The 24275-nt window shown below is 36.9% G+C and overlaps 1 protein-coding gene across 3 annotated transcripts in view; it reads left to right on the plus strand.

The window, feature by feature from the left end:
• LOC307100199 (putative ATP-dependent RNA helicase DDX60) overlaps window positions 1-24275 on the plus strand; it is a 105612-nt gene that overhangs the window by 46292 nt on the left and 35045 nt on the right. For all 3 annotated transcript variants that reach the window (XM_079772559.1, XM_079772560.1, XM_079772561.1), the window contains 10 exons: window positions 1273-1368; window positions 4175-4290; window positions 5696-5838; window positions 5935-6044; window positions 13036-13140; window positions 13691-13819; window positions 15104-15228; window positions 20073-20231; window positions 22440-22587; window positions 23957-24109. In XM_079772559.1, coding sequence (XP_079628685.1) covers window positions 1273-1368; window positions 4175-4290; window positions 5696-5838; window positions 5935-6044; window positions 13036-13140; window positions 13691-13819; window positions 15104-15228; window positions 20073-20231; window positions 22440-22587; window positions 23957-24109 — 1284 coding nt within the window. The remainder of the gene's footprint in view (window positions 1-1272; window positions 1369-4174; window positions 4291-5695; window positions 5839-5934; window positions 6045-13035; window positions 13141-13690; window positions 13820-15103; window positions 15229-20072; window positions 20232-22439; window positions 22588-23956; window positions 24110-24275) is intronic.

Raw genomic sequence — 24275 nt, forward strand, 5'->3', positions numbered from 1 at the left:
TTACAATCCAGAGAGTGGATAATAGGAGGGCACTTATAATTTGATTTCAGATTTTAGTTATGGTTCATTGCATCATCTTGGTTTATAACTTAATTGAAAATGATTTGAAGAACCCAATGTTATAAAAAATTAACGAACACCAATTTCCAGTTAGAATTACTTTTTCTTGGTAAGTAGGGTTCTCTTACTTTTCTTGATGAGTAGGATACTTATTGTAATTTTTGTTGTTGTTGTTAATCCTCACCTGAGGATATTTTCCCATTGATTTTTAGAGAGAGTGAGAGACACAGAGAGGGAGGGTGAGAGACAGGCAGGGAAGCATGGATGTGAGAGAGACACATCCATTGGTTGCCTCCCGCATGCTACCCGACCAGGGCCGGGAATGGAGCCTGCAACCGAGGTATGCCCTTGACCAGAATTGAATCTGGGACCCTTCAGTCTGAGGGCTGATGCTCTATCCCCTGAGCTAAACCTGCTAGTGCTCATTGTAATTTTTAAAATGTTGTATTATGGGTAAAAATTGGGGTGTTTAAGCAAATCATAGACATTTTGTTTATGATTTATTGAACTCATAGATAAACAACCTAGACTAAACAAAAAGTGAAAACATGATTATAGAACATTGCATGGCAGAAACGGAATATGTGTTACCCAGATCACCTTTCAAGGAAGGACTTGCTGTCCAGATGGGGGAGTGTGGTCAAAACAAATGCCAGCTGTCAGTTCCCCCAATTCTGCCTCCATAGTTCATATCTGTGAGTGAGCTAGGCGGGGGTATAAATACCAGGCCGTTTTGGCTTCCTGTGGAACTGCTCTGACAGCCAGTATTCACTCCAGAACTCTGAGCCAGGTTGGTTAAGATTTCATCAGGCCTGTTTTGAAGTTTAGCTTCTCCCTCTCCCCTGTCCTACTTCCTCCCACTTCCATAGTTGTTGGTTCTTCATAAACATTTTTCATCCTACACTGTATATCAGGGTCAGATTTTGAGGAAACCAACATGTGACAATTAACTCTTTCTATTGTATTACTTTGAATACTCATAATTAAGAATTTAAATTTCAAATCTGATATTTTACCAGTTTGACCTGTAAAATTGCAATTTCATAAGGTTCCAGCTAATATCACAATTTTACTGAAACACTCTCAGAAGCAATATCCTATTTATCAGCTGGTACTTTCAGGAGTTATAACTCTATCTTTTATATTCTTATAACTATGTGTATACATAGTAAATGCTCAAAATGTTTGTTTATGCAATATTCTTACTTTTAGGTACTTGTTACAGTGCCTGCCTGCCTTGAAATTCTGCTGTTAGCTCCTCATCGCCAAAGATGGGCGAAAAGGATCAGATATGTTATATTTGATGAGGTAGGTTTGGTATTATTTTTCTGTTAATTTCCTAGTGTACAACAACATATAATGAAGCGCTCTGGTACTTTAGGTTATTTGTCCGTTTGTATATATGCACTTCCTTCTGAATGGTTTTCCTAGTGAGTCATAATCAATCTTTTTGCTCCATTTTCCTGTTGTAACTGAATAGGGTATATTGGTGTATGCTGCAGAGCTCTGTATGAGAGAGGAACCTGTTATTGGTGACTACTATTTCAGAAGAGCAGAAAAAACCACCATGGCATACATTTTGGACAGAGATGTCAAAATTCAATTTTTAATCTCTAAAGCAAAGAAGTTGGCCTTTAACGATGATGCTACTTATATATTATCAGTCATGGTCCCAACTGAAAACAAGTGGCACACTTAAAATATAATTCAAGAAGAGTATTTTCCAAGATGTGCATAGGGGAATGAATAAAACCAATACAGTCATTCAGAGCTAGTAGCTTACCCCTAGATTTAAAAGGACAAGGCAAAGAAGCAGTTACTGAGCCTGAAAAGGAGATTCAGATTGAGTTGGCCCCGTGTAAGGACCAATTACCTTAGTTGAGGGACACAGCTGGCTCAAGGTAACCTTTCAGGAAGGGAGCCAATAGAATGAAGACCTCATTCTTATTCTCTTCCCTTCTTCTGATCACTTGCCAAGGGTCTTCATTGGCCAAATACAATGGAACTAGAGAGCACTGAAGCCATTTTGAAGTAGTCTCTATAGGTTGGCAGAGAGAGCAGGGTAGGAAATAATGGAAATTTACAGGGCCAAATAGAAGATATTTAAAAAATTTTATAGTATTATTCTTAGAAATATTTATTCAGCGCTAGCCGTTTTGGCTCATTGGATAGAGCTTTGGCCTGTGGACTGAAGGGTCCCAGGTTCAATTCCAATCCAGGGCACATGCCTGGGTTGTGGGCTCAATTCCCAGCAGGGGGTGTGCAGGAAGCAGCTGATTAATGATTCTCTCTCATCATTGAGGTTTCTCTCTCTCTCTCCCTATTTCTTCCTCTCTGAAAACAATAAAAATATTTTTTAAAAAGAAATATTTATTCAAAGAAACTTAAAACATTATGTATATTTATCTTTTTGTTAATCCTCACCCAAGGATAGTTTTTTTATTGATTGTTAGAGAGAGTGGGAGGGAGGGAGAGAAGGAGGGATAGAGAGAGAAAAACATTGATGTTTGATACTGATTTTTGGTTAATCTATATGTATTGCATCTTAAAGACCTTGAATATCTCTGCTCAGAAAATGTCCAAAAATTTTATCTTTGTAATCTAGAACCTTGAGTTGTACTTTAACCTCAAAGCTATGAAATGATATGACATTTTTATATAAGAGTAAAGCTGACAAGTTTTGAAGGCTAATATCTATTCTGGTAGGGTCAGGGAAATGTGCTATTTAGTACAAAGCACAAAGTTCATATTCAGGAAAATGATATATTATTTGACCAGGGAAAAACCAAATGGGCAAAATTGGGAACCTTTTTTAAAAATTATGTGGCTCTAATTGGTGAGTCCTTTCCAGTTGATTGCCAGGTGCCATACTTTCATCTGTTTAAAGAAGACCACATTTGAGAATCTTCTCTGAGTCTAGTTGAATTTGTTTTATTTGGTCAAAAGACATTCATTTATGTATTTAGCAAATATTTAGGGAGTGCCTCCACAATGCCAGGCACTATTGGTGCTGGGGATGCCCCCATCTAAGATCACAAGACTAATTGACAAAAGGGAATGAAACAATTAAGTGCACAGTTGACTATGCCAGCCCATATTGGTACATCTTGGGAAGAAAAAGAGGGGCTGTTGTGACTGTGATAATGGCAGGGAGGGGGTAGGAGGACAGCCCTGGAGTGGGCAGTCAGAAAAGTCTTTCTTTTAAAAAAAATTAATTGATTTTTTACAGAGAGGAAGGGAAAGGGATAGAGAGTTAGAAACATTGATGAGAGAGAAACATCGATCAGCTGCCTCCTGCACACCCCCTACTGGGGATGTGCCCACAACCAAGGTACATGCCCTTGACCGGAACTGAACCTGGGACCCCTCAGTTCGCAGGCAGATGCTCTATCCACTGAGCCAAACCAGTTAGGGCAGAATGTTTTTCTAATAGAGTGGCATTAAGCTGAACTTTATACAGGTTGAATAGAGGGAATAAGAGCATTTTAAGCAGAAGGAACAATATATGTGAAAGCCCTAGAGGAGGAACGTTCTGTTCAAGGAATAAAGAACAGGACAGTATGTCTGGAGCAAATTTGGCAGAAGATGGGAAAGAGTGGCTTGAGATGAAACTCAAGAGGCAAGCCGTGGCCAAAGTATGCTCGGCGTTACATATCTTGTGAAGGAATTTATATTTTATTCCATATAATGGGAAGATATTGAAGGAGGTCAATTAGGGACATGGCCTAACTCACTTATCTTTTAGATACATCATTTTGGCTGTGATGTGAAGAATGTAGGGGGCACAAAGTGGGAAGCTAGGAGGGTAGTCAGGAGGGTAGTGTGGTAGTGCAGCCGAGGAGTGATGGTGACTTGGTTGGCTGTAGGCATGGGGAGAAATGCATAATTCCAAATAACTTTTGAAAGTAAGATAAAGAGGAATTATTGATTCATTGGTTATGGGGATTAGGGAAAATTTATGTGTCAAGATTTTCTATTGCCTGAATTTATGTATATACATTCAGCATGGTTGATGAAATGTGATAGGAAACTGTAGGAAATCAGCTTCCATGCCTTATTCTCATGTGCTATTTTTAAATGAACCTTTTAATGGATAAACTTTTGTCTTTAATAGGTCCATTGTCTTGGTGGAGAGATTGGAGCAGAAGTTTGGGAACATCTCCTTGTCATGATTCGATGTCCCTTTCTGGCTCTTTCAGCTACAATAAGCAACCCTGAACATCTCACTGAGTAGGCATTAGGTTCCCGTTTGAATAGAATGACTCTCTATTTCGAACGATTGAATATCATATTTTCTGTACGGGTTCTGAAATGTTTCATAACTTTCTGGTGAATTTGTTAGCTTATCTGGGAACATTCAAGGAAAGTGTCTACTAGCACCTCCTGGCGGGTGCTGAGCAAGGCCACACTCTCTAAGGGAAAATCAGTGACTCTCCCAACAAGATCTGCAATTGAGTAAGAAATTTCCCCATGCCTCAGAAATGTTCCCCAGAAGTAACTGATTTATGTCCCTGCTTTTTCCCTTTACCAAAAATTAAAAATAAAATGGAATAATGACACACTCTCTCATGGACCATGAGATTTCTTATATTATCCCACTTTGTGGATGTTTAGAAAGATAGAAAAGCCTTATTAGTTGAAAGCCCCATATCATTTTGTCATTGGGCTATATTTTTGCCCACTAATAATAACAATTAGAGTAAAGACTCCAATGTACCAGGTACTGTTCTAAGTGCTTTGCATGTATCAATTTATTTTAAATGCCAACAACCCTTATGATTTACTAGTTCCATTATTACTATGAAATAGAATTTCCAACACTACTATATATATACACTGAGTAGACAGATTATTATGATCTCGGAACGCATAATAATCTGGCCCCTCAGTGTATATCCTATATAATAAAAGGCTAATATGCAAATTGTTCCCTCGACCAGGAGTTCGACCAGCAGGCAGGCCGGCCAACCACACATGTCCCCTCCCCCTGGCCAGGCTGGCCAGACACCACCCATGCACAAATTCATGCACTGGGCCTCATACACACACACACACACACACACACACACACACACACACACACACACACTCTGAATGGCCAGATTATTATGCATTCAGAGATCATAAAAACCTGGCCACTCTGTGTGTGTGTGTGTGTGTGTGTGTGTGTGTGTGTGTACACACAAATATTTTAATTTTTATTGATTTAAGAGAGGAAGGGAGAGGGAGAGAGAGAGAAACATCAATGATGAGGGAAAATCATTGATCATTTGCCTCCTACATGCCCTCCCACTGGAGATCGAGTCTGCAACCGGGTATGTGCCCTGACCGGGAAATGAACCGTGACCTCCTGGTTCATAGGTCGATGCTCAACCACTAAGCCATGCTAGCCGGGCCCAACACTATTATTATTTCCATTTTAAAATGTAGTAAATGAGGCTTAGAGAGATTAAGTGATCTAACAAGAGTCATAGCCAGTAATGAGGTTGGGATTCAATATCAATGTGTCAGGTTTCAGCGCCTATTCCCTTATGTACAGTTTTTAAGGCAAATGACATTTTTGTTATTAAAAAATGTAATATCACAGAAAGTAGTTTCATGTTATGCCTAAATAATATGTAAATTTATTTTTAAGGTGGCTGCAAGCAATAAAACGGTACTGGAAACAAGCAGACAACATAATAGAAAAGAATACTGCTTCTGAAAGAAATGCTGGCGCTCGTGCCAATTTCCACAAAGACCACTTCCAAATGAAGCAATCATATAAAGTTAGACTTGGTATGTGTGAGACATCCATGGGAGTTTTATTTTGTACTTTAAAATTATTCCAGCCATGTGTTTCTTCATTTGGAAATTCTCGCTCTTCAATTTTAGTGCTCTACGGAGAGAGATACAACGATTTAGAGAAGCATATATGTTCGGTAAAACATAATGACATTGACTTTGATCATTTTCACCCGTGTGCTGCACTAACAACAGAGCATGTAAGTAATACTTCAGCCATCTTTGCTCCTAGTAACATAAAGTATATATCACAGTTGAAAAGATGCCTCGTTGAAACTTACCAGAATTGAGGTATAGATACTGTATAACAGATATTGAAACTTAGTTTTAAAAGTCACAAGAATAATTTTATAGTTTTCATTCTTTCTTTAATAGTGTCTGCATCCATAAAGCTTAAAAATGACTGAAACTTTTATCCTGAAATATTTTTTGGTTAATTTTATTTATCCTTGGGCATCATCTTTGCCCATTTTCTTTCTTTTAGCACCCCTGTCTACCTGTCCACTTCTCTGAAACTAATTCTTTTCTTAGTGTAGTTACAAATACATGTGGACAATATCTAGCACATGTGAGAATCTGAGCACTATGAATTAGGTTAAACAAAGAAAAGAGACTTTTCACTAGCTTATTAATCACAACATGGTTTTTTTAGTAATGAAGCAATAACATGGAAGTCATAAGAGGACTTCATTTTAGTGCTGGCATTTGAGTGGGGAAGATTTCTTAATTTTCTTGAGTACTTTTCTTCCTTTCTCATCTATTCCCAGGAATGGCTTATTCAAGCTCTGGTTGCTTCTCAAAGTGATAATTATTTAATAGTTTGTCTTCCTTCCAGGACCTGCCAAACTAAATATATTCTGAATTTTGTTGTCACATTAAGCCTTCTAATATGACAATTTTTAAAGCACATGGAACTTTAGATATCACAGGAATTAGTTCCATGTCCTGCCTACATGGTATTTCTCTGGATCCACCAAGCTAATGTAGATAAATCAGTAATAAAGATAATTCTGATTTTGCCAAGACTGCAGTAGCTTTCCTTTGGAAATGGCTAAATGAACAGCTCCTAGCGTGGCTTCTTCTATGACCTGGCTCCAAAGTCCTTTCCATTCATCCACTTGATGTATCTTACCTCATTGCCCTCATTACTTATATTGTTCCTGGAACATTTCACCCAGATGTCAAATGCTAGTTGTCCAGAACCTGTTCACCTCTTATGACTCTTGTAATGTGAAACCAACTTAGAATCCTCCTGTGACTTTCTTAGCTGGATATAATAACCTTCTCTCCATAGTACCTTTTCTATTTCTTATATGACAAAAATCATGGCCAGCTTGCTGCTAAAGCTGTTCACATGCATGTCTTCTTTATCTTACTAGAATAACTCCTTGAAGACACATGTTGTGTCCTTTGTCCCTAACAAACTGCTATGTATTTAAAAGTTCTTACTACATTTATCTATATATATAAAAGCCTAAGCAACCATTACAACTGGTTGACCAAACGACCGTTCGACCGGCTGGTAGCTATGATGTGCACTGACCACCAGGGGGCAGGCGCTTAATGCAGGAGCTGCCCCCAGGGGTCAGTGTGCTCCCATAGGCAACCTCCTGCGGCCGACCAACCTCCCGCAGTCCCTCCCCCACCCTGGACTGGACGAGACGGCCCTAATCGGCCCCAGTCTAATCGGCCCCAGTCGCTGGCCAGGCCGAGGGACCCCACCTGTGCACGAATTCGTGCACAGGCCTCTAGTATTAAATAAAGATAGCCAGTCTAAGTCAAACACTTACTTTGTGTTCGAATAATTTTGCATATTTTGTCTCTTTTAACAATCACAACAATTTTAGCATGAATGCCATATTAACATTCCCATTTCCTAAATGAGAAAGGTGAAGCATAGATAATTGAACTAAATAACTCACTGTTGCACCAAGTGAGTGGCGGGGCTGGGATGTAATCTCAGATTGATTCCAGAGCTTGCTCTCTCCTCCTATTCCTAGGAATGGCCCATTCAAGCTCTGGTTTCCCCTGTATTCTGAATGACCAATTGAAGAAATACCTGAATGAGGGGATGAATGAGAATAACTTTATAGCCTTTGGGCTATGATGCAATGGCTTCTAAAGGCAACTGAATGAATCCTAATGATAGTGATTTTCTAATTGGATTTTATTTTGGATGTTTCTCTTTTGTGCTGCAGTGGCCCAATCCAAAATAAAAATAAAACAAGAATATGGCTAAAATTCCAGTGACCTAACCTAAACCCCAAACCAGAATGTAGATGACAAGCCACACATAAATAATAAAATAATTCTTTCTCTCTTCTTTCCTTTTCCCCCACCCCCATCATTACCTGGCATTTTAAAAACAGCATAGTATTTTAAGAGTCTCATGCTCTACCGACTGAGCTAGCCAGGCTCGGTCAGCATAATATTTTAAAAAGTTATTTTATTTTGCGTTGGATGGTTTAAGGCAGGTTATCCGGAAGTAGCAAGGAGTCCAGCGGTTTGGAGTAGTTGACAAGATTGGCATTTTGGTCCAAGTACCTTTCCTCTATTTTCAGTAGCTATTAATGGAATAACTGGAAAGCAGTGGAACTGCTACCGTGTGCTCTGACCCCATATGACTTCTGCAAAGGTCATGGTGCTGAGTGAGTCTTCCTAAGACTTCCAGACTTTTGCCACAGGAATACAGGATGGACACAAAGGTGTAGACATTATTAACTGCGTTTTGACAGCTGTGTGTGAAGCATGTGTTTATGTAGGATACTTCCGAAAGTAGGAGGGATATCAAGGGAGTGGACCTTTGCAAATGAGCAAATCATTGTGTATTATATTTCAGATTAATATGAAAGAGCTGAGTGGTAAGAAAAAGCATAATACATTGTGGCAACATAAAGAGAAGAACCACTCCGTTTGGTCATCTCCTCTATAGCTCTGTCATAGAAATGGTTTCCGAAGGGAAGGGGTGGGGCAGAATGAGGAGCTGACCTTAATCCAACTGAGCAGAGGGAATTGCCTTCCATCCATATAAGGCTTGCTTCTGGCAAAGAGTAGAGTTTGGCCTTTGCCACCAATTATGCCACACAGGAGCAGCTGCTGGCTCCTGGACAGCTCAGCCCCAGGAAGTCCTTGAAAAAAACTGTTGCCTCTCTGTTCAGCACCATGTTTACCATCACCTACAGAGTCAGAGACAATGCACTTTGCAAAAATAATATCATGGTATAATACCATGTGCTTACAAGTGAAGAAGGATGCAAACCTATGACTTTTTAAAAAATAAATTTATGGAGTGCTATTGGTTCATGACATTATATGTTACAAGTGTACAATTGTATAATACACTGTGTCCTTTTATTTCTCTTTCTTTTTTACCTAGACTGGCTCAGTTTTTGCCAGCTCATTAGTTATTTTATAGTGGGGGAAAACCAAATTAAATTCACAGCTTTTGGCCATAGAATTCTTAATATGATTTTTAAAATTAAGAACTATATGTTGATTAATCAAACTCATTGACAGTTGGGGCATCAACTATGTGCCAGGTATTTTACTAAGCCTATTATATAGATTATCTAACTTAATTCCTACAACAAATCTATGTCTTAGGCAGAATTGTCCTCTGTTTTAGAAATGAGGAAGCTCTGACTTTTGAACAAGGCAAAGAGACTTAAGAAATAATAACCACTCTAGTGACCATAATAGAAGATTTAAATCTTGAAAATTATAATAGTTCTTGGATTTATTTTATGTTTTTATTTTAATTTAGGCAAAATAAATTACCACCTCATGGTAGTAATAATAAAAGAACAAAATGCTAATGTTCCAAAATAATATATTCATTTGCTATTTTGATATAAATGGGTCCTTACTATCAAGCTAGCTTTCAGTGCTCAGACTGAGAGATGCTAAATGATGACTCCATGTAATTGTTTGCATCCTATAGTTTTTACAAGACTAATTAATTTTTAATTGAAATATATTTGACTTATAATATTGTGTAAGTTTAAGGTGTACAGTGTGTTGAGTTGATTCATTTATATACTGCAATATGATTGTCATTGTAGCCTTAGCTAAAAACTCAACTAAGTCACATAATTATAATTTATTTTTGTGGTGGGAATAATTAGATCTCATCTCAGCATGTTTGGTGTTTACAGTATTGTTGTCCATAATTACTATAGTGTACATAAGATCTTCAGGACTTATTTATTTACTAGTGTTAAAAGTTTAAAAAACATGTGCTAATACATTTATCCTATCCGATTTTACTACAGTCTGTGAAGTGGGAGTACGGATATTTTAATTCCTACTTATTGATGAGAAACTAGCATTATAGTGGAATTAGAACTAGATCTTCTGACTCAAAGTCTACCAACTTTTCATTCTACCAAATATTTTTTTTCAGCTGTGTTGTAGTGGGAATGGCTTTTTTAGCCCAGAGTTTCCAAACCTGAGTTTCATAATGTGTTAACAGCTATTTACTAAAACAAGTATCCTATTTTCAAATAATTTTGGACAAATCTTCCTATAGTTCTTTTTTTGAGATTTAATGTTTCCAATAGGAAATCTTGAAGAAGTGTATTTAATCAGACACCTGTGAAAAAATACACCTCCTTTTTTCTGAGGGGGGAGGGGTGACATTCTTTTTTTGTGTGTGACATATTCTTATTTTATTTTTAAATTTTATTTTTATTGTTGACTGATGTTCCCTTCTTTTCTTTTGAAGAATACCTGTTAACATCTCAGGGATCATAGTCTCCCAGGCAATTAATTTGTAGCAATTGTGGTTTGAAACCAGTAGAAAATATTACAATGCATACTTTTTGAGAGCAGGAATTTTTTATTTATACTTTTAAAATATTTGTGGAAAAAAATGAATGACATACATATCCAGAAGGCTTAAAGTAGAACCAAGTGACCTGAGAAGAAGTGTCCTTGAGTGTCTTAAAAGTAATCTGATAGCCTTAGTTTCATTTTTATATTTTGAGTTTATTGGGGTGACAGTGTTTAACAAAATTATACAGTTTATGTGCACAATTTTACAGCACATCATCTGTACCCTGAATTGTGTGCTCGCCACCTCAAGTCAATTCTCTGTCCATCACCATTTATCTCCTCATACCCTCCTCCCCTTCCCTTTTCCCCTCTTCCCCCAGCAATTACCACATTGTTGTCCAAGTCCATGAATTGTATCCTTTTTTCCCCTCTCTTTTGCTCCATCCCTCCACCATCTGCCTGCCCCGACAGGTGTCTGTCTGTTCTCTATCTATGAGTCTGTTTCTATTTTGCTTGTTAGTTCATTTTGTTCGTTGAATTCCACATATGACGGAAATCATATGGTAATTGTCTTTCTCTGACTGGCTTATTTCACTTAGCATAATGCTCTCTAGGTTCATCCATGCTGTCACAAAGGGTAAGCTTTTTTTCTTTTTTATGGCCAAGCAGCATTCTATTGTGTAAATGTACCAGAGCTCGTTTATCTACTCATCTACTGATGGGCACTTGGCCAGCTTCCAAATCTTGGCTATTATAAACAACTAGAGGCCCGTTGCAGAAAGAGATTTGTGCAATAGGCCTTCCTTCCCTTGGCCGGTTTTCTTCTGGCACCTGGGACCCAGGCCTTCGCTCTGGCCAGAGTTTGCCTTCTTTGTCTTTGCTGCAGACTCCTGTGGCACTCCGATCCTGTAGATCCCTTCGCCCCCCACCCTCCCTCTAATAGCAGGCATCCTGCCCCACCTGACCACTCCCTGTGCCTGGAGCAGCTGGGCGGCTGCCATCTTTGGCCTTCTAATTTGCATACTCACTCTGATTGGCTGTGGGCATAGCAGAGGTATGGTCAATTTACATGTTTGTCTATTATTAGGTAAGATTCTGCAATGAACCTAGGGGTGCCTATATTCTTTTGAATTACTATTTCAGATTTCTTCAGCTAAATTCTCTGAAGTGGAATTGTTGGGTCATAAGGCAGGTCCACTTTTTGTTTTTTTGAGGTAATTCCATACTGCTTTCCACAGTGGATGCACCAATCTGCATTCCCACCAACAAAATTCCCTTTTATCCACATCCTCACCAGCACTTGTAGTTGGTTGATTTATTGATGATAGCCATTCTGGCAGGTGTGAGGTGATGTTTTGGTTTTAATTAGCATTTCTCTAATAATTATGACCTTGAGCATCTTTTCCTATGCCTATTGGCCATGAAAGTCTCTTTGGAGAAGTGTCTTTTCAGGTCCTTTGCTCATTTTTAAATTGGATTGTTTTTTGTTTTTGGTATTCAGTTGTATAAGTTCTCTATAAAATTTGGATATTAAGCCCTTATCAGATGTATCATTGGTGAATATGTTCTTGCATTCAGTGGGTTTTCTTTTTATATTGTTGATGGTTTCCTTTGCTGTGAAAAAGCTCTTTACTCTGATGTAGTCCCATTTATTTATTTTTTATTTTGTTTCCCTTGCCTGAGGAAATATATCAGAAAGAATATTGCCATGAGAAAAGTCTGCAATTTTACTGCCTATGTTTTCGTCTAGGATTTTTGTGGTTTTGAATTTAACATTTAAGTGTTTAATCCATTTTTAGTTTATTCTTGTGTATGGTATAAGAAAGTGGTCTGGTTTTACTTTTATTTTTTTGCAGGTATTCCCAACACCATTTATTGTGTAGACTATCTTTACTCCCATTGTATGTTTTTGCCTCCTTTGTAAAAAATTAATTGACTTAAAGGGGTGGGTTTATATCTGGGCTCTGATAGGCTTAGTTTTAAAGAAGACCCATCATCTTAGAACTTAAGCCAATAAAATTGGCTACTTTTAGCCTTGTTTCGTCCTGAAAGCAAATAATCAGGTTCATAATTAAACCAATTTAAGTTTCAGTTGCTGAATAGAAGTCTTGTTGTTGTTTTTTTAAATTTTGTCCTGAGTCCATAAATACTTTAGCTTCCTAGTATTCTGATTTGAGTTCAAATGTCTTAGAAAATAATACAAAAACTTTCTGGAGGCCCTTTCCCCCCTATTTCAGTAAATCAGGGACACTCTTGGTTAGTATTTTTTTTTTTTTTTGCATCTAGCACTTATCAATATTTGAACATTTTAGCTAAGTGGTTTTCAATGTCTTTGTTTTCATGATAGTGACTATGAGGCAAATGTTTGAACATAAAATAAAAGGAATATTAAAAATTTCAATTTAATTTTAATCGTAGATTGAAAGGTATGGATTCCCTTCTGATCTTACCCTTTCGCCCCGAGAAACCATCCAGCTTTATGACACCATGTTTGAATTCTGGGAAAGTTGGCCCAGGGCCCAGGTAAGTAATAATTACGCGATTAATATGAATTTTGTTATAGTGGATGGTAACATTGCTTCAGAAAGACCAACTCTTACCCTTTCTAATCACTTGCCTCTGATCTCTTAAAATTATCAATGGACGCTTTCTAAAATACAGTTGTTGCCCCTTCTCAGACATTTTTCGTTCTAACATTATATGTTTTACTTTAAAGGGATGGAATGTCATTGAATTCCTGAAAACATTTGTTCTTTCAGTTTCTGAGATACTTTAGTCTCCTCTTACATCTCGGATTTATGGACCTTCATGTTCTTTCATTGTACTCCCTTTCCTTCCCTATGGCTCTAATTGCTGCCTGTTTTTATCTTTTTGGCTTTGCTCTGCATTATTTCCTTTGGTGAGCTCATTTATTTTACTAGGATTCTGTACTAGAAACTATGGGGGAAAAAGAAGTTCAACAGCCTGTACTTTCAAGTAGCTTATAATTCTGTTAATGAAATGCATAATTGAGAAACATCTTTGAAAGTTTTTTTTCATGATTTTATTTAATTTTGTGGTATTTCTTTTCAAGGAATTGTGTCCAGAGAATTTCATTCATTTTAAGAATAAAATAGTCATTAAGAAGATGGATGCTAGGAAATATGAAGAGAGCTTAAAGGCAGAATTAACAAATTGGATTAAAAATGGCAATGTAGAAGAGGTAATTTCCACACATATTTTTGGTGAAGTACCCTCTCCTCTTTGTTTTCTTGAGTTATTTTATTCAGTCATTATTATTTTCTAGGTTTTTTAATCTTTAATTTTCATTTTAGGATTATAAGCTGAATACAAAGTCTAGTGATTCTGTGGTAAAATAAAAGGAAAGTTAGGAAATTGGTCTTTGTCTCCTATAGTATGTCACAAAAGCTATTAGTTCCTGATAGATGTTTTAACACTTAAGAACAGATGTGTCACTATCCACTGAGTCAGTGTTCTTGGTGCTATGGCAATATAGCTATTGGAATCATAGTTAACAGTAGCTGAGAAGACTGTTTTACTCTTTTTTTGTCTTAGATATTTTTAATGCGTTGAAATTTTAATTTTTATAAACTATTTGTGTATTGAAACCTTCACCTGGAGTCAGAGAAGTTATGCATATTTATTTTAAGTAATCACTGGTCTTTATATTTTTGAACTTTGTTTTATTGCTATGTATTGAAGTTTCTGATTTTTGGGGAGTGATATATATATATATATATATATATATATATATATATATATATATATAACTTTTTTAATGTGATTTTTTTCTATTATATTTTAACTTAGATGATCTCTCCCCATTCAGAAATATAATTTAATTACTTTTTTAAACTTCTCACCTGAGGATATGTTAATTTTATTGATTTTAATGAGAGAGGAAGGAAGAAAAAGAGAGAGAAGCATCAATGTGAGAGAAACATTGATTGGTTGCCTCCTGTACGCACCTGGACCTGCAACGTAGGATGGTCCCTGACTAGGAATTGAACCACAACCTTATTGTATAGGCATAGGGGATGATACTCCAACCAACTGAGCCAGGGCTAATTTACTTATATTTTCTTATGCATATTTTGTCATTACAAATCTTTAAAATGTATTTGGAAATCATTTTTCTACATGACATGGAGAAAAACAAGTTCACCCTACCTCCTGCCATAGTGAAATCAGCGTTACTTACAAAACTGATTTCTTTTGCTAAAAAATTGCATGTTATATTGCACATATGTCTGTGTACATGTTACCATCTATCTTTTTGTTCTCTAGTTATTGATTTGTATACTTCTTTGAGGGTTCTTTGCAAAGGTTTATGATATAATTAATACTTATTTTTATTATATATTACTTTAAAGAATCATAGCAACATAGATTAAACAACAATGAAAATATTTTAGTCCAAAGTAAAAATTCCTTTCTTTATTCTTCAGAACTTAAAGCAAATAATTTCTTTTTTTTATTACTGCAGGCCAAATTGGTCCTGAGGAATCTTAGTCCCAAACTGGTTTCTAGTTCAGAAAACATGATACAAATGTTTCCACTTCTTGTTGAAAAGCTTAGGGAAATGGAGAAGTTACCAGCACTAATTTTTTTGTAAGTCGTTTATTTTAATTTTATTTTTTAATTAAATTTATTGGGCGTAAGTCATTTAAATTAAATTGCTTTTATTTGTAATTTGTATTATAATCATTAATTTAAATTGAGGAAAGTTTTACTAACTTTACTATTGTAATATAGTATTCATTACTATTTTTGGTGCCCATTTGTTCTAAGAGTGAATATTTACAAATACACCTTTTCTAGTCTAATTTTTTAAAATTGATTTCAGAGAGGAAGTGGGGAGGGAGAGAGATAGAAACATCAATGAGGGAGAGAATCATCAATTGGCTGCCTCCAGCACGGCCCACACTGGATAGTGAGCCAGCACCCCAGGCATGTGCCCTGACTGGGAATCAAACCATGACCTCCTGGTTCATAGGTGGATGCTCAACCACTGAGCTATGCCAGCCGGGCTCTAATCTAATTCTTAACAAAATATTTTCACTTGTGTTATTAAAAATTACCTTCTTTATTTAGTTCCTTTCTCCATTTCTTGTTTTCTTTTTATTCTTGTATTTTTATCTAAGTCTTATTAAATGCCTAGGTCCAATAAATATGTAGATTTAGTAAATGCCTAGGGACTTTGAAAAACAAATTGAATGTTTATGTGTGCAAGCATACCACATAAAATTAAAGTATCCTTACAAGAAGCTAGAATATTTATTGGTTGGATATTTTATTGTTTTAATTTATAGTTATGAGAACTATAACTTACAGGCATTGATACCTTCATAAATATTATATTCCTATAGACATGAAACAGCTTAACATTGAATATAATAGTCCAGTTTTGATCAAGCATAACTTATACCAAAGTATAATTCACTAAATGAATAATACTATATCCTATATTTGGAGATCTATTCATTTTGGGCTAAAAATTGAATGTTTTATTTACTTTGACAGTTTCAAACTACTTTAAGACATGGAAGCATTATATAAATAAGGCCACAGAATCTTGCTCAGGTGGCAAAGTTTAATTTCATATGTTCACACATAAAGAGACAAATAGTAATGAACCATCATTGGTGATGTATATTTAAAATAATGTTGATAATTGTATGTATGGCTGTGTTCAGATAATGCAATAACATTGTTCCTTTACCTTTGTTGTTGAGACAAGAAAAATAAAATTTTGAACCACCAAGAAATTATACAGCTCACCTACTTTATTTTCAAGCATGGCTACAGGTTTTAGTTAGAAACAAACATGATTTAGTACATCTGGGATATTTCTGAAGGTATAATTGCCAAAAATAACTGGATTATTTTTATATAGATATACAAAATTAAAATATTTGAAAGTACAGTATTTCACAAAAACATAAAATGTTTAATTCTGCTTGAATTGCTGAATTTTGGCATATCTTTATGGAAGTTTGGGTTCTCTACAAGGCATACTGTGCAAATCCTTGGTCTTAATGCAGTTTTATTTAGTCCTAAAAAACCCCAAGTCATCAACAAATTTGAGGCTTTGTCAGGGCTCAATCTGTACCTCTGGGAGCTTTTCAAATAATAGCAATCTGGTCTCTGGGGGGAGGAAATGCATGGACCCGGGTTAGTGTTTAGTGACTATATTAGCCTGTGCTTAAGAGCACATTCTTCAAGGTCAGGCCCAAGTCTGGAGACTACTTCTCTGCTCCCTAATAGCACTGTCACTTCTAGACAGCTACTTAATGGCTTTTGGCCTTAGTTTCCTCATTTGCAAAAAGAGGAAAGAGGATAAAAATAATAGGGTCAGGGTAAGAACTAAATAAAAATAAATTATGAAATCACTTAGTATAGTACTACCTGTTATTGGCTAAGGCCCCATCTCTAGATCACATTTGTTCTGTATAGGTTATCAGAGAGATTTAAGAGGAAACTTTATTTCCAGGTGAGCCATTTTAATACATGAGGTACTGTGATGAAAATTACATTGCTTAATACAGCATAGGTACCTAGACCACAGTAACTTGTAGTCATGTAAAAAGAGAAGCACATAATGTAAAGATTAAGAGCACTGGCTTGGAGGCAGGACTCTGCCATACAAGCTGTGAGATTTTGAGCAGGTCACTTAATCTCTTTATGTCTCCATTTTCTCATCTGCAAAATAGGGATCATCATAGTGCTTTCCTCATAGAGATGAATTATACTAAATGAGTTCATATATTTAAGACATTGAGAATAGTGTCTGGCAATAGTAAGTATGGTATTTATTGTATTTATTATTTTGTCTACTACATGACATTTCTTGTCATGTGGCATGAACTGCTACTTTCTCTTTTAACTTTTTTGTTGTTGTTGTTAATCCTTACCCAAGGATATTTTTTCCATTGATTTTTAGAGACAGTGGAAGGGAGGGAGGGGAAGAGAGAGAGAGAGAAGAGAGAAGAGAGAAGAGAGAGAGAGAGAGAGAGAGAGAGAGAGAGAGAGAGAGAGAGAGAGAGACATCGATGTGAGAGATACATGGATTGGTTGCCTCCCATCGGCACCCCAACCAAGGCCAGGAATGAACATGCAACCCAGGTACCTGCCCTTGATCTGGAATCCTGAGACTCTTCAGAGTGTGGGTCAATGCTCTACCACTAACATCAGCCAGGCACTTTCTTAATCCTTCCTTCACCAGTGTGTCAATTTATTTACTCTCTATTAGCTATCATTTTCTCTTCATACTATCTCTGTAAACACTTTAGAAAAGCCCTTTGCCTTACAAGTTATCTTTGAAAACTTTATTGTGTAGACCCAAACTATGATGAGCCATGGCTAGTATAGTGATCGTATCTATTAGCTACTTTCGGGCATTTTTCTAATAAAGTATTATAGCATTTACTCCATTTTGCTAATAAAGCATTATAAGGTAATAAAACTTAAGTGGGTGTTTCAATCTTCTTGTCAAAAGCCCTAGCTTCCTGGTACAGAGCAATGTATGTGGTATAAAGATATAGAATGTTTGATTTTACTTTCTCTAGAAAAATTTTGCTCTTCACATACCAGGAGAATTTGATCTACAGCCATTTGCCTAGATAATTGCTCATGTCTGAATGGGCCAAATGACTCCAGTTTAAATACCAAAGTGCCAGGAAGTCTGGACCACTAAGTCCCTAGGCATTTACATTTCAAAAGATATGAAGCCCAGCCTGGCTGGCATGACTCATGGTTGAGTGATGACATATTTACCACAAGGTCAAGATTCCTGGTCAGAGCACTAGCCAGGGTTTCAGGCTCAATCCCCAGTGTAGGGCATGCAGGAGGCAGTGGATCAATGATTCTCTGTCATCACTGATGTTTCTCTCTCTCTCTCTCTTTCTCTCCTTTCCTCTCTAAAATCAATAATAAAAATATATTTAAAAAAAAAAAGATATAAAGCCCAGACTCTGGATACATTTGTGGATTTTAAAGGCCAGCAACCTCTGGGGTTCATCTGGTTTCTGGAAAGAAGCAGTGACATTCCAGAAGGTTCCAGTGAGAACCCAAGATTCTTTCCATCCTGCCTAAAATAGCAAAATTTTACTGTATGATCTCACTTCTTTGTGGAATCTAATAAAGCCTAACTCCTAGAAACAGAAAGTAGATTAATGATTGTCAGGGACTGGGAATGGTGTGGGGTGGGGTGGGGAAAAGACATGGGAAGATGCTGATCAAAGAGTACAGACTTCCTGTGACAAGATGAATAAGTTCTGAGGATTGAATGTACAGCATGGTGATGATAGTAAACAGTACTGTACTGTGTACTTAAAAGTTGCTAGGAGGGTAGATCTTAAATGTTCTCACCACATATGTAAGTATGCACACAAACAAGGTAACTGTGAGGTGATAGATGTGTTAACTAATCTTATTATGGTCATTTTGCTATATATACATGTATCAAAGCATAGTGTTTTATACCTCAAATTTATACAATGTTATATGTCAATTATATCTCAATAAAACTGGTGGAGGGAAAAATGCACTAAAATTCACAAAAAAATTGGCCATCACAAAATCTGAACTTAAAAACACGTACTGCCTGCCTGGCTTGGCTCAGTGTTTGAGGGTCAACCTATAAACAACGAGGTCAAGATTTGATTCCTGGTCAGAGCTCATGCTTGGGTTTCGGGCTTGATCACCAGTGGGGGTGGGCAGGAGGCAGCCGATCAATGATTCTCTCTCATCATTGATGTCTCTCTCTTTCTCTCCCTCGCCTATTATGTGTGTGTATATATATATGTGTATATATATATATATATATATATATATATATATACACACACACACACATATGTATATATATATATATATATATATATATATATATATATATATATATAATTTATCTATTTATTTAATAGTAGGGGCCTTTGGCCTTTGATTCTGTTATGGACAGACATAAAGATCAGTACAATTAAATACAAGAACAACTACAACAACAATAAAAATAAATAAAAGAGCAAAATTTTTTGTTTAAAAAATCCCCCCCCCCATTTTTCATGAGGGGAGGAGGCATCTCTCTTCTGTGTATGTGTGTGTGTGTGTGCATATATATATATATATATATATATATATATATATATATATATAGAGAGAGAGAGAGAGAGAGAGAGAGAGAGAGAATTTATTGTCTTCTGTCCCTTCCCTATTGGACAGGGAAAATATCCATGGGCTCTCATTTCTGTTGCCACAGGAGGGCAAAGAGGGGAACTTTACTAAGGAGTCTGCTGACCCTGATCACCTTGTGTGCCTATTCAGGAAAAAACTGATAAATATGGATATTAAATCTCAATAGATATATGTCAGGATGGTAGCAGTAGATGGAAATATGACAGCATTGTATTTACAGTACTATTTTCAAGGCAAGCTTTCTTTTCATTTGCTTCCAGATTCAAGTTAGGAGCTGTAGAGCAGTGTGCTAGAAATGTGAGCACTTTTTTGAAGAAGAAGCAAGAGAGAGAAAGGCCTCCCAATGCTGATAAAGAAGCCTATGACATGGCTAACAAACTTCGGAAAGTTAAAAAATCTATCGAAAAACAAAAGATAATGTAAGTATTTAACTAAGCAAAGTGGTGGTTTAAAGGTGAACATACTTCACAATTCCCATTAGGAAACATACATTGAATGTGTTACAAATAAGTTGCAGTTATTGCTTGGGCGTGTTTGGGTAAATTTGGGTGAGAGAATAGGGTAAAGATAAGTGGCAATAATGATATATTTCTAAGGCACGTAGATCAGTCTTATTTAAGGCTTGGGAAAGGCAGGACCACAGCCTATGAGAATTGTTAGGTCATATACCTGGCATAGTCATTTCTCAAAATAAGCACATCTTTGATAACTAGTGCCTCACTCTCATCCAGCCCTAAGAAGGCTTAAACAAAGTCTACCCACATTGCTTTGGGCCACATCATAGAAGTGTCACTGATATACCATCACAATCACATAAGTGACGTAGACTGAGCTTGAGAATGGATTAAAATGCCAAATTTATGCTTGGTAGAATTTTGCTCTTATGACTCCTCTTTCTTGTTCTTGGTGTCTAATTCTGACAACTCTAGCCCAAAATATTTATTCTCTTTATTATCCTCTCCATTTTAGTCACTGCCTGGTTTAGATGCACATCATGTCTTCCTTGCGGAGGTCTTTTTTTTTGGGCCCCAGATCCTTAACGCTTAAGATTCACTGTTCTCCAATCTAGCTAACAAATGATCTTGCCAATATCAAATTGATTAAATTACCTCACATTCAGTAGTCTCCCTTCTTCCTTGCTTAGGACCTGAACAGTCCAGACAGAGACAACATAGGAGGTGTAAGCCTTTTCAGAAACTGATCTTCTGATTAGGCAACTTTTCTTCAGGTCATTAGAAGCCATCATTTCAAGTTAAATAGTGACCACTAATTCAAACTCTAAAAATCTCAAGAAGTTTTAATACCTTGTTTAGCCACATCGTTATACTGAAGGTGAGTGGGGGCCTTGCTCTGGAGAGTCCCACTGTGGCTCTCCTCCATCTGCATCTGTTCCCAGCAAGTTGTGAGTCTATGGAGCTTAGGAGGCATGCCACCTGGAGGTCACTCTTACCCTTTTAAATGCCAAGATGTTATGGAGCTATAGTTGTCAAGGTAGGAGGATGGAATGTATTATTTGATAGTGTATATCCTTGATTTAAAACTTATAAATAGTTAGACAACAATATGTGGGCATTCATTAGTACTCTGTTCCACCTTCCACAAACATTAGGGGCAGGCCTTTCCATAGTCTTGGCATTATCCCTTGAGTTAAATTTAATGTTAGCTGGAGGTGAGAACACTTGATGATAGCATACAAGTGAGCTCATCCTCTTGTATTTGGAATTGACTTATACACACAGATAACAAACAAATGGAAAAACTTAAGAAAGGCTAAATGATCTGGGTATCGCTAAGAGGCTATTACCCTGGAGTAAAGGATAATAGGTCATAGGTCAGATTCCTCAGTGGCACCTTCTGACATGGGTACATCTGTGAAAGGGATTTATTTAAGTAAGTGTTCATGAGGGACTGTAAGAAAGTGAGAGAAGCAAAAGATGGAAGGTGAAGAATATAAGTAAGGCTGCAGGTTTTGCTAGAATATTGCCTAAGCCTGGTCCAACAGGGAGATCAGGGGGCAGGACAGAATTGTCCCAATTTGCATCAAGGTGGCTGACTTTTGTACCTCCTCTCAGTCAGTTACCAGCTGTGGGCCACTTCCCCATTTCCAAGAGAAGTTGTAACTTCCCAGGAATTTCCAGGAGACTGTTGTCAATTCAGGGCAATTCTCCAGGGAATGGAAAAGCAAAGAACCCTTAACCAAACTCAGAGCAGCTGTAGCATCCACCACAAAGAGAGAAGGAGAATGGTCTGCAGTTGGCAAGGAGGACATCTACCTTACCCACAAGCCTAGTGTTATGAAGGCTAGGAAGGAGAAATGTCATCACTTTAGCAGATGAACCACTTTAGAAAGGGGAAGCAAGGTCATGTGGAGGAAGTGGATTTGGCAAGAAGGCTCCTTTTAGCAAGGAAACAGAGAAAATATGGGTACATAATTAAATGTTTTGCTAGGGAAAACACATTTCAGAGGCCAATGAGGAAGTTCATTAGAGGAAGAAGACTGAGTCAGGATAGTGCAGATGTATACATGAGTGAAGATCTGGGTTACAGTGGAAGATTTGGGAAGTCTTGGGCTTCCTATAGTGGTCACATTTGACTATTCATTACTTAAAATTTATTTTTATGAACAGAGATGAAAAAAGCCAGAAGAAGCCCAGGAAAATGGATAAAAGCCTAATACATGAAGCTGAACATAACAATCTACTCAAGATTCTAGAGAAGAACCTAGAAATCCCTCCGGAGTTCACCTATGCTGACAGAAAAAAAATGGACAGCGAGGTGAGCACTTCCAATGAAACAGTGCTTCAGGGAATGATTTCACATCAGCCCTTAGGTCTCGGTGATAGTGTGGAAAGTAAAAACTAAGAGAAATCCTTACCCGGTGAGACATCCCTGTCTGTGACCTCTTGGCTACACATGATTCTTACGGGCTCTTCGGAAAAGATCTAAGAAGGATTTATAGATTACTTCTTGCTTGTTAATCATCAACCCTTGAGAGTGCCTGCTTTTTCATTATTTGTTTCTGTGATACTGTTTTTCACAGCTTGAATTCTGGACTTCAGTCTCACATGCCTCATGGAATATTTGGGCACCTGTGGTCCAGTATACTTTATACAATGTACACAGAATCTCTAAAAATCAGAGGCTTTTTATATTATAGTCAAAACATTCCACCAAAAAAAATTTAAAATATCTACAAGTAGTATGCCATTTTTTAAATGTTTTTCTAAATAAAATAATTTATGCCTATGGTAGACAAGTTTGAAAATACAAATTAGTAGCAATGTCATCAATCAGAAGTAATCATTACCTTTCTAGATGAACCTTTTGTATATTTTACACACACACACACACACACACACACACACACACTCACATACACACATGAATACTTAAAGTATGGATATATACACAATGTAAATATATCCATTCCATTGTATACATTCTTCTGTAAAGTACATGGTCTCTTCCTTTTTAAGAACCATGTATTTATATCATCGTTTTTAATAGAGCCTTGATATTCTACTGTATGGATGGCTGGCTGTAAGCTAAAATGACTTAGGGGTTCTTTTTCTTTTTTTCTTCATAAGCAGTGTTTATCTTTGTACATATTACTCTGTGCACAAGTGGATTTCCTCCTTAGCACATAAATATTTTTAAGATCATTTGTGACCAATTTACAGAGACAAGTAAACATTCCCAGACCATATAGGGTAAGGAACCTGCTCTTTTTGGATCTCTCTCACCCTTTCTCTCTCTTTCCCTCTCCCTCCCGCCCTGGGAACTCCCAAGGCTCCACTAGAGAGCTGACCTCCCTCAGACAGGAGCAGGTCATGCCTTCACACATCCTCTGGGTCTTTTATCTACAGCTTTGTCAGTATTTCCCACCCCTGAAGTGGTAGGGAGGTGGGGAGGTGGTGAAACAGTGCAAGATTTTCTGCTCAAAGATTTGAAGTGTTTCCTGTAGTTAACGTGGCTGCCATAAAATGTTCTTTTGTTCTCATGTTCAGTCAATTTCCAACAGTTGCCTCATGTAGCCAAATTATGGCATACTGTGCCTGTTATTTTCACTTAAACATTTTTTATTGATTTAAAATTAAAAGTAGATAAAAATGATCAAAATCCCCAAAACTCTTGCTTCTTTCAGCTTTTGCAGATGGTGTTTGATCGAGTAAAATTCTTAAGAAGAGGTGCAGAACTGAAGGATTTGGCAGAAAGGGGTATTGGATATCATCACAGATGTTTGTATGCCAAAGAGAAACAGTTAGTTGAAATTCTTTTTAGGAAAGGTTTTATTAGGGTAAGTAAATATTTTCATTCTAACATTTGAAGCTGTGCCTACATAAAACTGAATACCCATATTTCCCATCTCATTTAATTGAAAGAGAGGGTTTGAAATGTATCGTTCCCTTTAATGATCTCTTTTGTAAAATTAAAACAGTCCCTAAAAAGACACTCCCAAATAT

This window comes from Cnephaeus nilssonii (genome assembly GCF_951640355.1).
Source record: "Cnephaeus nilssonii genome assembly, chromosome: 5".
NCBI lineage: Eukaryota > Metazoa > Chordata > Mammalia > Chiroptera > Vespertilionidae > Cnephaeus > Cnephaeus nilssonii.